General features: G+C 53.0%; 5 protein-coding genes across 5 annotated transcripts; 3 read left to right on the plus strand and 2 right to left on the minus strand.

Annotated features, from left to right (window-relative positions):
* Nucleotides 1–1,180: 1,180 nt before the first annotated feature.
* On the plus strand, nt 1,181–1,806 carry T310_0097 (uncharacterized protein; the record flags this gene model as incomplete). Its single annotated transcript, XM_013477052.1, has 4 exons — nt 1,181–1,358; nt 1,417–1,557; nt 1,621–1,713; nt 1,778–1,806. 4 exons carry the CDS (start codon nt 1,181–1,183, stop codon nt 1,804–1,806), a joined length of 441 nt encoding a protein of 146 aa, XP_013332506.1.
* Nucleotides 1,807–2,532: 726 nt separating this feature from the next.
* Nucleotides 2,533–6,470, minus strand: T310_0098 (Metallopeptidase MepB; the record flags this gene model as incomplete). The annotated part of the gene is made up of 6 exons (XM_013477053.1): nt 2,533–3,619; nt 3,885–3,922; nt 4,033–4,093; nt 4,213–4,395; nt 4,453–5,096; nt 5,154–6,470. 6 exons carry the CDS (start codon nt 6,468–6,470, stop codon nt 2,533–2,535), a joined length of 3,330 nt encoding a protein of 1,109 aa, XP_013332507.1.
* Nucleotides 6,471–7,528: 1,058 nt separating this feature from the next.
* Nucleotides 7,529–8,973, minus strand: T310_0099 (Stearoyl-CoA 9-desaturase; the record flags this gene model as incomplete). Its single annotated transcript, XM_013477054.1, has 2 exons — nt 7,529–8,664; nt 8,730–8,973. 2 exons carry the CDS (start codon nt 8,971–8,973, stop codon nt 7,529–7,531), a joined length of 1,380 nt encoding a protein of 459 aa, XP_013332508.1.
* A 3,461-nt stretch (nt 8,974–12,434) lies between these two features.
* Nucleotides 12,435–14,749, plus strand: T310_0100 (Purine permease; the record flags this gene model as incomplete). Its single annotated transcript, XM_013477055.1, has 7 exons — nt 12,435–12,526; nt 12,600–12,766; nt 12,825–14,262; nt 14,391–14,447; nt 14,519–14,541; nt 14,571–14,667; nt 14,725–14,749. The coding sequence occupies 7 exons, from the start codon at nt 12,435–12,437 to the stop codon at nt 14,747–14,749; spliced, it is 1,899 nt and encodes a 632-aa protein (XP_013332509.1).
* Nucleotides 14,750–15,293: 544 nt separating this feature from the next.
* On the plus strand, nt 15,294–17,022 carry T310_0101 (uncharacterized protein; the record flags this gene model as incomplete). The annotated part of the gene is made up of 4 exons (XM_013477056.1): nt 15,294–16,057; nt 16,129–16,180; nt 16,246–16,457; nt 16,518–17,022. 4 exons carry the CDS (start codon nt 15,294–15,296, stop codon nt 17,020–17,022), a joined length of 1,533 nt encoding a protein of 510 aa, XP_013332510.1.
* Nucleotide 17,023: the final 1 nt, after the last annotated feature.

Genomic DNA, 17,023 nt, shown 5'->3' on the forward strand with positions numbered 1-17,023 from the left:
TACCTTCTTGGACTGTCTTTTTTATCTGTGGGATCCCTTCATGTGTGAAATATCCCTCGTAACTGACTGGCGCAGAGGCCCTATAGCTGTCCTAACACAGACCTGGACTGATGCTGGAGTATTCTAAACGCCAGCAGAAGAGTATTCTCGAGAAACGATAATTTTGGAATGAAATAAGGCCATATCATCAAAGCCACTGAATAGGTAATACTACAGTAAATAACCGTGCCCTGAAAAAGAATTGGTCGCCTAAGTTTTGCACCGATGTTCTATATTGCAGTGAGCCCATGCCATCTTGCAATAATGCACGGAGTACACTGTGCACCGTATATATACGTAGGAGCTAGGATCTTATGACATCACGATCAGCTGCTATTCAGCCTATTCTATTCTAGGAGTAAATCGACTGCGGTGGACCATCGTGGGCCTCAGGGACGCCGTAGTTAGGGCGGTTACCACAACAACCGGGGGGAAGCTAAGGGGTCCGATCCCCCTTGCTCTGCCACACAGTCGAAACCTTCCCGGTTGATTATTGTTGATCGATTTCCTTTCAAGAAAATAATTCATTGTTGCCTCGCATTGTTGTCTTCCTAATTTTGTCATCGACCTTCCGTCCGTGGTTCTCTCGATCGACAACCGTGTGCCTTTGTCCTTGCGTCGTCCGATTGTCGACCGTATTTTCATTTCATTGCCTGTGCGACCATGGTACGTAATGTAGCCTGTGAACTGGAATCGAGATCGTGTGCTTCCTGTGATTCCTTCGCGGGGATCTAAGAGGCAGAGAGAGAGCGGAGCAGAGCAGAGTAGAGCAGCGACAACAGTTGGATTTTTTGTTGTTGACGGTTGGGTTGGTGGTTGGCACGGAGGCGGTTTTTTGGTTCGCCATTCGTCGCCAGCACGCGGCCGGGGTGCATCCAGACGGGCTGGCTGGAAGCCTCGCGAAGGACTCACTGGCCCTGCAACTGGACCGCCTCGTGGTCTGTTCTGTTGTGATGTTTCCTTTTCCTTGCACAACTGGGTCTGCGTCCCATCTTAAGTGACTGGCTGCGCTGACCGCTCTGCTCTGCTTTGCTCTGCTCTGCTCTCTATCGCTCATTCCATTCCTTTCCCTCCTGCTTGCTATCTTCATCATCCTCTCCTTCCATCGCTCAGCTCAGTTCTGCTTTTTCATCCCGTCAAAATGTCTGGCTCACAGAACGACCAGGCCTCGACCAACTACAAGGAAGCCTTCTCTCTGTTCGACAAGCGCGGCAACGGCCGTGTCTCTGCCGAGTCGCTGGGCGACCTGCTGCGCGCGTGTGGCCAGAACCCCACTCTGGCAGAGATTCGAGAGCTGCAGAAGGGTGTTGGCAGCGACTGTACGTGACTTTTCTGTCTGCTATACGACGGGTTCATGCTGACAGCTCGACTGGGCAGTTGACTTTGAGTCCTTCCAAAAGATTCTGAACCGCCCTGGTGGCTTCCGCGATCCCGGCGAGCCAGAGGAGTACTGTCGGGGATTCCAAGTTTTCGACAAGGACCTGACGGGGTTTATTGGTGTGGGACAGCTTCGTTACAGTACGTGCTGATAGCAGCGCTGGATCGTGGATCGGTGGATGGACAACTGACTGGCATCTGCAGTCCTCACCAACCTGGGCGAGAAGATGACAGATGAAGAGGTCGACGAGCTCCTGAAGGCGGTTGACACCAGCTCGGGAGAGATCAACTACACCGGTATGTAGCGAACGCGCCTACGCCATAGACAGTATCTGACGGAGCTGAGCTGACATCGCGACAGAGCTGGTCCGCACGATTCTGGCCAACTAAGCTGATCACGATATGATTCCTGATGCTGATACCTGATACCTGATACCTTTCTTCTCTGCTCTTTACGACACGAACGATTCTGCTTTGCTCTTTTTTTTTCCTCGCCTCGCCTCTTCCCGACTTTTATTCCGATGGTTTGCATGTCTCGGTCATAGGGTTACTGGTATGCATTCATAAATGGATCGAGGAGCCGCTGGGCGAGTGTCTGTGCGAGTTCCATTGATTGAGTTTGGACGGTTTATGTTTCATTCAAGCTGGATTGATTGATTAGGTGGTCGGCGTCGACGTGGATATATTATCTGGAGGAAAGAGAACGGCAACCTCAAGATATTCTATCCTATTCCAAACACACCACGAATACATATGAATATGCATATACATACGTACGGCTTATGAAGTATGGAGAAGTAACATGAATGAAATGGGAATGCTACCCGAGTACGAATGAGCTGGGCTGAACTGAACTGGATTCAATCAATCAATCAATCAACCGTCCACATACCTTTATTCATTCTTGAATTTTCATTCACAGCTGTCCCGTCAAATACGCAAGTAATCTCCCAACTGCAGCGAAAAGCTTTTTCTACTCTATCCAGACAATTAATTAGCATGGGCATTTTATTTGCAATATGCAACCGGAATCAATCAAGATTACGTAGGTATTATTATCAGGTCTATCTATCTATCTTATTTCTTTTTTTTTAAAAAAATTATTTATTTATTTAATTATTTAATCCACTCCTTCCACTCCCTCTCAAAACTTTGAAGAATAGCATTCTTGTCAATCGGGATGTCGACTCCTCCACCTCCACTTCCTCCTCCACCTCCACCTGTTCCTTCTCCTGGCCCCAAATCCTCAGTCGCCACCAACGCTCCCGGAAGGATGTACGCGACTTGATTGTCGTCCTCGTCTTCATCCTCTTCGTCTTCATCTTCTCGTTCTTGCTCTCGTTTCTGCTCCTGCTTTTCTGTCTTCTGCTGCTGCTGCCGCTGCTGCTTCTTCCTCTGCTCCTCATCAAGCACATACCCCATCACAACCCGACACCGACCACAGCGCAGAAGGATGCGTTTTTCGAATCCGTCTTCTCGGCGGATCACAGTCGGTTTGCGGTCGGGGATTGTCGTCGAGAGGAGGATTGTGTAGTGTTGCTGCTGCTGCTGCTGCTGTTGTGTAGCTGCAGGTTTTGTTGTTGTATTGCTGCCGTTGTTCCGGTGGTGCTGCTGTTGCTGTCCTTCTTGCCGATCCTTCTCATTCTCATCCGTATCCTTAATTCTATTTTCTTCGTCGTCTTCCTCCTCTTCTCCTTCATCAGAGAGATTACTGCCACTGCCAGACCCCTTCCTCAGCGCCCTCCTCGACGGCAACGGCACTATCAACGCCCGGTCCTGCGCTAACCCCCCGCGTCGCGGTATTTCGCCTGATAGGAGATCCTGTGTCGTTGCGACGAGCAGGTGGCTGCAGAAACGGCAGTGGTAGGTGCGGATGGGGAGGCGGGGGCGATGGTGAGGACGAGGGCGGTGCGAATGCGAATGCGAATGGTCGGGTTCTGGCTCAGGTTCGGGCTCAGGCTCGCCTGGTTGTTGTTGTTGGTGGTGGTGGGAGTCTGTTTCTGTGCTCATTTCTTTTTCTGTATGTATTGTCTTTTCTGGGAGAGTGGACTGCGCCACTGGAAGGTATCGATTGACTGATTGACTGACTGATTTTGTCGAGTGAGTGAGTGAGTGAGCGGACCGATTATTATTAGGCGGTATACTCAGTAATACCGTAGGTACACAATAATCCCGCCGCAACCAATTCGACAATTCCTCAATTCTTCAAATAATAAATAATAAATAAGATAATTAATTAAGCAGCGGGGTTTGGGATAAATATCCCAGATACTATTAGTTATTCGTTAGTCCGCATGGGCGGTTACTTTGCTAGTGACGATTTTCAGGTCCAGTGAGAGCACGGGCCAGGCAAACTAGGTACCTAAACTAGTTAACTGAAGTTTGAACTGATTAGATAAGTGATATTAGGTAAGAATGAATAAATGATTGTCAGAAATATACAACGTAATGTACAGTACAGTACATACATTCGATTATTATTTAAATACAGTACTTGCATAGGTTCCTAGGTAGGTTTGGAGTACAGCAATTGTATGTACATATGTACTGTCTGGATTTATTATTATCGAGTCTAGTCAATTCCATTTCTGGCTTATACGAGCTAGTATGTACTACATAGTACTGGCCAACGTAATCAGCTTCGTGTACGTGTATATGTACGACATCCAACTTATATCTACTCTATTATAATGGAATACATCACTAATAATGTATTTATTTATTGTATTGTTTCTTTCTTTCTTCCTGTCTACCTCTACTCGCTGCTAGGTAAAGCATACGTACGCCTAAGCCAACCCCAATTCCTCGTAGAAAGCGTCCGTCTTGGGCTCCCGGCCCAAAAACTCGGTCAACGTCTTCATCTCGTCCTGGCTGCCGCCCTTCTCCAGGACAACGTGGCGGTACCGACGGCCCTCCTTGCCGTTCATCGGGTCGGACTTGAATACCGTGTAAAACATGTCTGTTGAGTAGACTTGCGAGCTGCATCGTCATTAGCACAGACGATATACGACTCCAGTGATATGGATATGGACCTACCTCAAATACCCATAGTATCCCGCATCGTACCCCCCCATCAAATGCCCAAATGTCGCCTGGCCGTGCCCCCATTCGTTGCCCTGCCCAAGCACCTCCGGCCCCTCGATCTGCGAAATCTCCTTGCGCAGCTTGTTGTACGTCTCCGAGATGTTCATCTTCTCGATCGCCTCGTGGCTCGCCGGCTCGTGCACCGTCATGTCGAAGATGCCAAAGTGCAGCTGCCGCAGATTGAACAGCGCGTCGTTGACGTGCTTCGTCCGGATCAGATTCTCAATCAGCTCGTCTGGGATCTTCTCCGGCGGCTTCGCCGCCCCGATCGGCGCCTGCTCCTCCCAGGACTTAAAGTACTCCGGCGACAGCGTCGAGTAGTGCTGGCTCAGCGACTTCAGCTGCCACGGCGTCCAGCACCAGTTCTCCAGCATCTGGCTGGGCGCTTCGACAAAGTCCCGCACAGTGTTCGTGCCGTGGAACCGCGAGTACGTCGTCTTCGACACGAGGTCGTGGATCCCGTGTCCCAGCTCGTGGAACAGCGTCACCACCTCGTCGTGCTTCAGCAGACTGGGTTTCTTCGGCGTTGGCTTGGAGAAGTTGCACACCAGCGCCGTGGCCGGGTATCTGCGTTTGCCGTTGACATCGATGAAGCCCTACATCACGTCAGTCAAATCGGTTCCGCCGGGAAAAATATTAATAAGGGTGCCTACCGGCTGCAAGTTAAAGTTGGCCGCATGCCCGTATTTGCCCTCACGCGGGAATAGGTCCAGATAAAGATAACCGACAAACCCACTGCCCTGCTCCTCGTCGTCCCACACGCTGAAGATCTGCACGTCCTCGTGCCAGACAATGTCGTTGCCCTTGCCGGTCTCGGCCACCTTGTCCCTGTCCTCGCCGGTAATCTCGACGAAAACAAGGCCGAACAACTGTTCAAAAATCCCCAGCATGCCTCGGATGGTCGTCTGCAAGGGGAAGAACTCCGCGATGCGCTGCTGGTCGAGCGAGTACTCCTTCTCCAGCATCAACCGGTCGTAGAACCGATGGTCCCAGAGGTAGTAGTGGCCGTCGAACGTCTCGCCCCGGGACTCCAGGTCCTCCTTTTTCAGCTGCTTCAGTTTCTCGAGCTCCTTCTGCCCTCCGGCGGTCAGCCTTGACCGCAGATCACCCAGGAACTTGTCCACGGTCTCGGGGGTCTTGGCCATCTTGTCTTCAATACGGAACGCCGCATGGTTTGGATACCCAAGCAGCCGGGCCGCCTCGTCACGAAGAATCATAGCCTCCCGGAACAAGGGCACGTTCTGGTTGCACTTGTTCTCGTTGGCAATCGCAACACGCTTGCGCGTCTCGGCATTCTTCGCGTATTTGAGCGTCGGGAAGAGATCGGGATACTTGAACGTCAGCCGAAGCTTGCCTTCGTTCTCACCTTCCCCCTTCTGCAACCCGGACAGAACATCCTCGGGCACCCCGTCCAGCTCCTCGCGGGTGAACCAGATACCGCCGTTCTCCTCGTTCAGATTCTTCTGGAACTCGATGCTGAGCTGGCTCAGACGCTTCTTGATCTCCTTGAAGCGGTCCCGCTGCGGCCCAGCCGGCAGTCCCAGTCCGTTGCGGATGTAGTCCTTGTGCTCCTTCTCCAGCAGCCGGCGAGACTCCGGATCGAGATCCTCATTCTTCTTCAGGACCGCATCGACGAGCCGGTACAGGTCCTCACGCATCGACGTCTCAATGGCAAAGTCATCGAGGAGCTTCTCGGCCTCGCTCGAGGCGTCTCGCAGTTTCTGGTCCGTCGAAACGGCCTGGTAGAAGGCCAGGATGTGCGCTTCCAGGGTCATTTGGTTCTCGTCGTGGGCGAGCGGCAGCAGGACGTTCGCAAAGGTCGCCGCTTCAGGCTGCACACTTGCCGCAACCTGGTCCTGCACCTTGCGAGAGCGCTCAATCAAGCGCTTGGTGTCCTCGACAATGGATGTGGGGGTGGCCGTGAACAGTGGAGGCGGCTGGGGCGGCGTCCGCAGTTTCTCTGGAGCCATGCTTGCGGTCGTGATGGGCCTGAAGATGCTCGACGATATGAGGGGCCTTGACGGTCGTAGCTGGTGCAGCAGCGCGGAAAGTCTGAAGGTGGTGGTGGTGGGGGAGGAGGAGAGGCGGAGTGGAGGAGCCAGGATGACGGCGATGCTCAAGACGAGCACGAAACTGGTGAAGAAGAGCGATTTGGAAAGGCGGGGGAGTGCGGCAGCCAGATCGAGGGAACCGGGTGGGACAATGATTGGTACCTAATCAGAAGGCCAGTCCTGCAGCTAGAGGTGTCGCGACGTGATAGGCACTGCGTACTGCTCAGCATTAGCAGGTGTAACTTTGCGGCGGGAGGCATTCCCGACGTATCAACAAACGCACAGGCCAAGAGGGTAGGCAATTCACAGTAGCAACTGGACACTTTTTTTTTTGACTGCTTCGTTTCAATATCTACGTAAAATATCTCTTCGAGTATCAGGTTGAAGTAATTTGCATCCTTGTCTGTGAAATTATCCAACAACCGGTGGTTGGTGAGATTACCCTCCTCCCCGCATGAGAACTCCGTTGCACATGACTCGAACTAACGACTTTGTCATCTACTGGTTTCTACGTCGAACACCATTTCCAGCACAACAATCGTCATCATCATATATTGCTATTCATGATGGACAGTGCTTTCATCGTCTGCTAGTTGTTCTAATAGATATGCATCGACTTCCAAGTCAAACCGCAAGTCATTCACCCCGTACCCCGCGAACTCCGGAACTCCAGATAAGCAAGGACTCACGAAACATCTCAAAACGCAAGTTCACCATAAAAACGACGATTTTGGGAGTGACTATACGCTCCCGACTGTGGCACTCGATTCAGCGCAGAGCGAGACTGAGTGCAGGAGAAGACAAGAGTAGAGATCGGGGCGAGGGGCAAAATGACGATGAACCGCGATGTTGGTAACAGTACAGATAACCCAGTGGAAAAAAGACAAAAAAAAAAGAGAAAAAGACAAAAGAACGGTTCAGGAATAGTTACAGTAGAGAACATTTCAGATTTCATCATCATCATCATGAAACCCTGATTAAGCAGCATCCGCCGTAGGGATGGGTTCGGGGATCTTCGTCACCTGCTGGCCGGCACGGACGATGCGCTGGCCGTTGTCATCCCGGACGTAATCCACGTCCTTGTTCTCCTTCTGGGCCCGCTTCCAGATCTCAACCTCAGAGCCGCCCCGGATGACAGCCACCCGCATCGTCGACAGGAGGTTGTGAGCGGCGTTGGAGTGGTTGTAGACTCCACCATTGAACATGGCAGTGGCATCCTTTCCAATGCCGGACATGATCATGGCCTTGCCACCGGGGTGGTCCTTGATGAAGTCGGTCACATCGTGCACCACACCGGCAACCGCAATGAGGCCCCGGCCGTTCTTGCACTGCTCGACATAGTCGTCCCACTCCATGACCGGCAGCTGGTCGAGGGGAGTACCCCAGTCCAGCTTGGCGCGTCGCTGGTCGAGCTTCTTCTGCAGCTGTTGCACACGGCCCTTCTCGATCTCGTTGGACCGGAACTGCTTCAGGTTGTACGCGAGGCCGAGCTTACTCCAGATCCAGATGGTCCATTTCGTCGGGTCGTACTGGTGCCATTCGATGGCGTTGCGGTAGTCCGAGGGGAACTCGTGGTGGAAGTTGTGGTAACCCTCACCCAGAGTGACGAGAGCGGTAAGGACGTGGTCTCGGGGAGAGTTGCGGTCGTCGAACGGCTGCTCGCCAAGCCAGTGAGCCAGCGAGTTGACACAGAAGGTGGCCTGCTGGACGAAGAAGATGCGCAGGATGCCTGCGTAGACGAAGCCACCCCACCAGTCACCCCAGCCGAGGCCAGCCACGAGCATGGGGACAATGAGGCCCATGATGACGACGACTTTCAGGTAGTTGCGGTGCTGCCACACGACGACGGGGTCCTCGTTGAGATCGGAGATGTCGGTGCGGCCAATGCGCTTGGGGTTCTGCTTCATGACCATCCAGCCAATGTGCGAATACAGGAGCCCCTTGCGGACGGAGTAGGGGTCCTTGTCAGTGTCGGTGTAGCGGTGGTGAGCACGGTGGTCGCGAGCCCACCAGCGAATGGAGCCCTCGACGGCACCACCGCCGACAAGGGCCAGCCAGATTCTCAGAGGAAGACGAGCGGAATAGGAGCAATGAGCCCATAGACGGTGGTAGCCTAGATCACACATGGTCAGTTACCCGCTTCGGCAAGAGACTAAATCTCATCCATTCCGAACTCACCAGCTGTGATGCCCAATCCGGTCCAGAAGTAATAGACGACCGCCCAGATAGCCGTCTTGAGCTGCAGAGGCACCCAGAGGGCCTGGATGCAGCCGTACAAGGGAATGCCGATGATGAGGGTGACATTCAGCCAGTTGACATGCTTGTACCAGTTTTGCAGCGTCACTGGCGTGTCGGCAATGTGCACCTTCTTGGAGTCGGCGGAGGCCCGAGGGCGGGAGGCGTCTGCGGAACTGGCAGACATGGTGACGAGGGGCTCTTCTCCCTGAAGACGTTGACCTTTACTCTCTGGGTCTGGCAGGAGAGAAAAGGAAGTCGAGAGGAGCAGAAGGGGGAAGAGGAGGAGGAGGAAGGGGGGAGGAGAGGAGGACGATGAATTTTTTGTAAGAAAAAAAATGAAATAATGCCAGCGAAGAATGCCAGAGACAAGGCGGGGAGGCAGACTGATATGTAAGGCACCCCCAGTGAGCCGGGGTCCACTGCAGCCAGGCGGCGTTGGGGAAACGGACGCGCTGGCGGGCGAGAGGAAGAGCACTCACTGGCTCGACAATGCTCGTTGATGCTGCTGCTGCAACGAGGGCAGTGCGCTTTCCGGTTTCGTGGAGCGCCGAGGCATCCGAGGTTTCACCGTATTTCCATCAGCTGCTGACAAGGAGGCGGACGGCCTGGAGGCAGGCATGCGGTGGCCTTCTCCATCGGCTCTTTCTTGCTGTCGTCGTCGTCCTATCTGAACTTCTGAATGCTTTCCTTTCCGTTGGGTCCTCAACCCCAACGCTTTTGCGAACTGCCGGGCGGCGTGCAAGGCACGGCCGCTGATTGGTTACTGTGGCACTGGTTCCCGATCTGTGACACGCTGCATCCGCCTATCAGCGCTCGCGGCGGCTATCGCTGCTGCCGCCGCTGCAGCCCTGTGGCTGGCCCTCGTCCGCCGTTCGACAACGCCTCGCGTCCCGGTTGTCGACATCGCTTCCTCTGCAGGCTAAAATGATGGAGTACTCCTCCAGCGCAGTCTGTATGGCGTCCTCTGTGCTATTTTTTTGTCCATCTCAGTCATCGTGATAACGCCCGTCTGCCAGCACAGGCACAGGCTGGCGTCTCATCCAGCATGTCGTCAAACAAGATCCGCGTGGCGTGGTGGGGCCGATCCTCGCGTCTACCCTGCCCCAACGCTTTCTCGCCGTTTCCGCTTCCGAAGCTCGTGACATGTCAGGCAGTCGTCACGTTCTTCCTACCTGAGGCTGCAAGGCATACTATCATGCTATTCATACATCGACCAGAACCACGTGACCCGTCAAGAAATATCGGTTTCCTCAGCCTGCTGCCAATTTCTTAAGGCACAATAGTTCTCTGGATTCAGACGTACATATAACGCCTCTTATGATTTGCACGCTATTACTTCCTATTCTTAAGCTGAGCTGAGTAGATGATTTAGATCACGTGATCAAAGCGGACCCAAGAATAAATCCTTTTCTATCTAGTTGACAAACCGAGGTCTCCAGCTCCAGCTTGTTTTATCCATTTTCGGTTTAGGCAGCTTGCATATCATACGATTTCAGCCCTACCTCGATACTTCGATACCTAGATAGGCAAGCATGTCGTCCTTTCCATCCAATCAAATACGGTGGAATGTTTTGACATCTGGATTGAAGCTTGGAAACTTACCTGGCACGTTGAAATGATGCTCCTGCCTGTCTATTCAAGAAACATGTAAAAGTACTAATTCGGGCAGATCATACACTACGGCAAGAGATAAGCTCATTTCCTTTGATGCATCTTCCGGAGTGACTTAGCCGTTACCCCTTATTTTTGGGTTTTGTTCTCAGCCTTGATGCATGTCAAGTGTTTGGAATGTGTACCCAGGGTCGAGGTCGTTTGGTGTTTGGAATGATTTGTTCGACATCTCTCCCCCCAAGCGCCCCTTAGCCCTGCTCGGTGACATTAGCAACGTCAAGGATAATGGCTTTGTCACCTTTGTCGAAACCCAGCTTCGAAAATTCCGAATCGTCTTTCTTCTGCTGGGCAATCATGAACCATATCATTCGAGCTGATCTTCCGTGGGAAACAAAATACGAGATTCTAGGCTTTCATCAGCGAACAAGCCCAGGAGTCAAGTCTTGGGAGATTTGTTTTCCTGGACCGGACGCGATACAATCTCTCTTCATATATATAACCGTTCTCAGCTTCAGTCTTCACTTAAAGGTCTCGAAAGCCCAAGAAGACCGGGTTAATTTCGGCCCCAGTGATTTTTACTATATCTAAGACTGACTGTTGAGGCTCACCGCTCCGCCCACGAAGCAGACCTGAGGTGGCTTAATCGCCAGATTTCGAACATCACAAATTCCGAATCCTGGCGCAAGATCGTCCACAGTTGATCTTGCACATGCTAATAGCCCTATCTCCTCGGGCTTTGTAACTCATGTCAAGAATGGACAAATTCCCAGGTATAGCCTGTGGGCGTTCGGGCACACACACTGCAACTGTGACGTTACAGAAGAAGGAATAGGGAAGAGCGTTGTCGCCAATCTGAGGGGCTATTAGATACTTTGCTCAGGCAAACAACTTTGACCCAAAGAAAGTGGTCAGTGCTCGAGAGCAAGATACGTGGAAGCCCTTGACGAGTGCGTCTACGAATCATACCCATAGTTCAACTTGTAGCTTTGAGGGCTGCACACAAGAACAAGCTTATTTGTATTCTTAATACGAACTTGCCCATCTCCTCGATTGTCAAGGCCTGGTAGGAATGAGGGGTAATTCTTGGGATTGGTTCTCGACATACCGCAGATAGCCGTGGAAGTGCGGAAGGTCTCAGCACTGTCAGTTCTTCTTCTTTAGTCACGATTAGGACTGGTCTGATCTGTTAACATCTTTGGCATCAGCCACTCAGCCAATTCCCGATTTCCCTCACTGATTCTCAGGATCAAGGTATCTGCCACGAGGATGCTTCCGTGTCGGGTTCTGCCCGCGCTTCGTATTGCTGACGTCCTATATCCCGACAGGCAAGGGGGAAAAAAAATCCGAACGACATCTGCTCGCACCATCAGGCTAATTGGCTCAGAACAGGGAGACAGGTTTCAGGTGCTGTTGGCATCTTTTCTCCTCTGGAAAGACACGGAACGTGAAAGGGGTGTCTGAAGAAGCGGGGATGCCAGCCGGACTGCGGAGATCTCCTGTAGTGAAACTTAAAGCCAGGAACGCATTCTTCAACTGCCCTTAAGGGAAGCCAGAGCAGCACTGGACTGTGGTCAGAGAGCATGACGTGTGTCGGGAGCGGCCGATTGCGCCCCTGGAGCGCATGCGCCCGGCAGCGATTGAAGGCGATAGCGATAATAGAGATAAATCATAACGATGACTCGAGCAGGCAAGTAAGCGATTTTGGCTTATCTCGCGGCCCCGTGCGTCGGCGGGGTCGACGTGCAGGCTGATTGGACAATCGCTGGAGAGTTGGAGATAGCGTCTTGCGGACCCGCACGCAAGGCGCTTCTTTTATCTGCATCAACGGTCGGATTATTACAGCTTCATGGCGCATCGCATATAAAGCTTCTGGTCTCTCTGATCCAGAAGCGAGCTCTCCAGCCAGGCCTTCCATTGACCCATGAGCCCCTGATGCTGCATTGGTGGAGCTCTTGCCAGATTCGAAGGTCTTCGTCGTCAACAAGAGGAGGGACACAGGTCGCGTGAGCGCTACGAGAAGAGAAAATTTCGACAATGGACGGTCCTGATCAGATTGGGCCCAGTGTGGCCCCGAAGCGGACAATTTCAGACAAATTCAGGCGCATTGTCAAGGCCTTTACCACCAAGTAGGTTAATGTGCGCTTGAACGGCGCGAGCTCTTAGGCCGAATGTCAGATCAAAGGCTAATCGTTCTCATAGAGAGGGTCTGGTGGGCGACTATGACTACGGCTTTCTATTCACACCCAATCTCCCGTTCATGAAGAACGCGCGCAAATCGGCTCCCTTCTTTGGACTCAATGATCGGATACCGGTACTGCTGGCTTTGCTTCTTGGCCTCCAACATGCACTGGCTATGCTGGCGGGTGGTACGCATTCGACGTGCAAGATTATGGCAGGAAAGGAGCGCAACTGATCAGGCTGCAGTAATTACTCCTCCCATCCTTCTCAGCGGTTCGTCCGGGGCGAATTTCGACAATGAACTTTCGCAATATCTCGTCTCAACGTCTCTTATCGTGTCAGGCATCCTCTCCGCCATCCAAATCACACGGATGCGCATCTACAAGACCCCATACTACATCGGAACCGGTCTGATCTCCGTCGTCGGGACTTCGTTCACCACAATTACTATTGCAACAGGCGCCTTCGACCAGATGTACTCGAGCGGGTACTGCCCCGTCGATGCTCATGGCAAACGACTGCCATGCCCAAACGGATACGGCGCCATTCTAGGGACATCCTGTCTGTGCGCTTTGCTTGAAATCGGTCTGTCATTCACCAGTATCAAGGTGTTGAAACGCGTCTTCCCGCCCTTGGTGACCGGTCCGACCGTTCTACTCATTGGCGTCAGCCTCATTCAAACCGGGCTGGAAGACTGGGCAGGCGGTTCAGGATCCTGTGGAACGGACCCGTCTGCGCGCGCTCTCTGTCCAGACCCTTCCGCGCCGCATGCCTTACCCTGGGGGAGTGCCGAATTTATTGGGCTAGGCTTTCTCGTCTTCCTCACCATCATTCTCTGCGAGCGATTCGGTTCGCCTATCATGAAGTCCTGTTCGGTAGTTGTGGGTCTTCTTGTCGGATGCATCGTGGCCTCTGCGACGGGTTATTTTGGGAGATCCGGAATCGATGCGGCGCCGGTGGCGTCCTTTGTCTGGGTCCATACGTTCCCCTTGAAAATTTATGCGCCGCTCATCCTCCCCTTCCTGGCCCTCTACATCGTGCTGATGATGGAGAGCATCGGCGACATCACCGCGACTTGCGATGTCTCGCGTCTCGATGTCCAGGGCGACATGTTCGACTCGCGGATCCGCGGTGGAGTGCTGGCAGATGGGTTGAACGGCCTGCTGGCCGGGCTCTGCACCATCACGCCCATGTCGACATTTGCGCAGAACAACGGCGTGGTGGCGCTGACCAGGTGTGCGAACCGCAAGGCGGGCTACTGCTGCTGCTTTTTCCTGGTCGTCATGGGCATCTTTTCCAAATTCGCGGCCGCGTTGGTCGCCATTCCGTCGTCGGTGCTGGGCGGCATGACCACCTTTCTGTTCTCCTCGGTGGCCGTATCGGGCCTGCGCATCATCTCGACCGTGCCCTTCACGCGCCGCAATCGCTTTATCCTAACGGCCTCTTTCGCCGTGGGAATGGGGGCAACGCTCGTCCCGGATTGGTTTTCCTACGTGTTCACCTACAGCGGCGACAATAAGGGGCTGATCGGCCTCATCGATGCCATCGAACTGGTCATGTCGACCGGGTTTGTGGTGGCGGGCTTCCTGGCGCTCATCCTGAACCTGGTCCTGAAAGAGGACCCAGAAGACGAGGCGGACCTCATCACGGCCGACCTGGCCCAGGAGGCTGATGACCGGCGGGAGTACGCCAACAGGGTGACAGATTTGGAGACAGGTGACAAAGGCAGGCTTTAATTTTTCTTCTTTTTTAACTTGCTATGGAAAAGGATGTATGGAATATATAGCGGATCTATATAATAACTGCACCCAGTTATTACTGGGAAGATTGGGCCTGGCTGAGCCAGTGCGTTGGTTGGTATATTTGGAAGTGTGTCTGAAGAATCAATTCGCCCTAACTGGGTCACCTTTAGCTCTGCATAAAACGCTAGAACGTAATAGGTCGCGTGGTGGTAGACAGGGCTGTTAGTCCCTATATACCTATATATAACAGTGGACGCGTTGGACGCCTCAAGAGAGCGGCAGGCACTAAAGTCCCGCCTCGGGAACATTCCACTCTGTGTTCCTGCAGAGCTCCGTTTCTTTTCATGGTATTAATTCCTCCGTAATTGATTAATCAATCTATATATTATTGCATATTTAATTAGGGAATCGACAAGGCTGACGACTTAGTCTTCTGACTGATGGATCCATACAACACGAACTAACACCCCGCGTGCGAGCGCTCTTTTTTTCCGAAGCTCGACCCATTCATTGACCCTTGACCCTTGATCAAACTACGCGCTGCGCTACGCGTGTCATCAATCAGATCAATCAGATCAGACTCATGACTTTGTTGCATCCTAAAAAAGAAAAAAAAAGGAGCTTATATATATTTTAGATACGACGATGGGACTTCTAAATCTCAGTATATATATCGGTGGTGATGGCGATGCTGCTGGTCCGGTGAGCTTGGAGCTGCTGCTAAGCAGAGTACTTACCACAGTGGTGATCATTTGGATCGTGTACTTTGTGTTTCAATCTGTATCGACGAGATTGTCGTTCAATGCTTTGGTAAGACTTTTCTTCACCCCTTTCTTCGCTATAAAAAACAGCAATAATAACGACCTGATACATATCTATCTACCAGCCCAAACTGGACCACAGCTTCATTTTCGGCCATCTCCACCTCGTAGTAAAAGCGTTCAGAAAAGTGCCATCGGACAGCCATGTCCAGATGCCCCTGATCCAGGCGATCCGGGAAGCCGGCGCGCCAAAGGAAGGCCTCTGGTACATCGACCTGTATCCGATCTCGTCCATCAAGCAGATCTACACCTTGACTCCAGAGGCAGCAGCGGCGGTCTCGAGCCCACCGTTCCTGCAGCACCACCATCCGGATTTCAAGACCCTCTCGCTGATCTTCGGCAGCCGGTCCGTGACCAACTCCGGCGGCCCGGAATGGAAGCGTCTGCGCAATCTGCTCAGTCCCGGGTTTTCGGCCCGGAATACCATGGCCTTTGTCCCTGACTGCGTGGACGAGGCGCTAGTGACGGCCGCTCGCTTGTCGTCCATTGCGCGAGGGGACCGGTTCGTCGAGAGCTCGTACCAGATCATGCTGTCGTACACGGTCGCCTTTCTGTGTCGTTTTGCCGTCGGCCTGAAGACAGAGTGCCAGACCAGGTCCCATCCTCTGACCAATCTGCTGACGAAGGTCAGCAAGCTGGGTGACGCGCGAAACGTCACGTACGGCTGGCTGTTCCAGCTGTGGATTCGGTGGAAACTGCGCTCCTACGAGGGGAAGATTCGCCAGCTGCTCAGGCAACCGATCCTGGAGAGATGGGAGCGCATCAAGAAGGATGAGCCAGACACGACCAGCGCAGCGGTCGTCGCTGATTTGTTTCTCAGGGACTTTTTGCGCAAGAAACAGAAGGAGCAGGAGGAGAAAGGGGGCAAGGATGCGATACTACTAGATGAAGACATCTTGGATGTAATCGCGGATAAGTGAGTAGCTAGTTTATTCAGCAGGGTAACCCTGCTTTGCTTTGGAGACTCTGCTAACTCAGTCATTGTAGCTGCAGGGCAGTAACGCTCGGTGGGCGTGATACGACCGCTGCAACAATATCGGTAAGTTGAGACGCACCAGACATTTTTTTTCAAGTCTGGTTATGACTGACTGAATCCGTTTGCAGTGGACCCTGTATGAACTGTCGAAGAATCCGGATGTCCTCGAGGAGGTGCGGCGCGAACATTCGGCGGTCCTGGGTCCGGATCCTGACGCGGCTGGCGAGATGCTGAAGGCCCAGCCTCATCTGCTCAATAACCTGCCCTGGACGACTGCGGTCATCAAGGAGGTTCTGAGACTGTACCCTCCGGCGAGTGGAGTCCGATATGCAGAGCCGGGGTATGCAATCCTCTCCCAGACTTTCAGTACTTTTTTTGTTTTTTGCTGACCCCGGCACAGACAGCAGATCCACCTCAACGGGCAAAACTATCCCTGCGATGGCAGAATCATCCTGATCAGCCATTACTACCTGCACCGGACGGCGGAGTACTTCCCGAACCCGAACTCGTTCCTCCCGCAGCGCTTCCTAGCATCATTAAACCCACAGCTCTCCTCGTCCTCATCCTCATCCTCGTCCACGTCCTCGCAGGACACCACCATCGACCCAAACGCCTACCGGCCCTTCGAGCGCGGAATCCGCAACTGCCCGGGCCAGGAGACAGCCATGCTGATGATCAAAGTGATGCTGTGCGTCCTGGTAAGGAAGTTCCGCTTTGAGGAAGCATACGAGGAACTTTTTCTCCGCCGGAAGAGGAGAGGAGGCGGGACTCCTCCTCCTGGTGTTAATATCACGACGTTTCCTGAGAATGGCGACCGTGCGTATCAGGTTTTGTCTACGGCGGGGTATCCGAAGGATGGGCTTCCGTTGTGGGTGGAGGAAGAAGAGGGGAAGGAGAGGATATGAC

The sequence above is a fragment of the Rasamsonia emersonii genome (genome assembly GCF_000968595.1).
Source record: "Rasamsonia emersonii CBS 393.64 chromosome Unknown ctg1118621759663, whole genome shotgun sequence".
NCBI classification, from domain to species: domain Eukaryota; kingdom Fungi; phylum Ascomycota; class Eurotiomycetes; order Eurotiales; family Trichocomaceae; genus Rasamsonia; species Rasamsonia emersonii.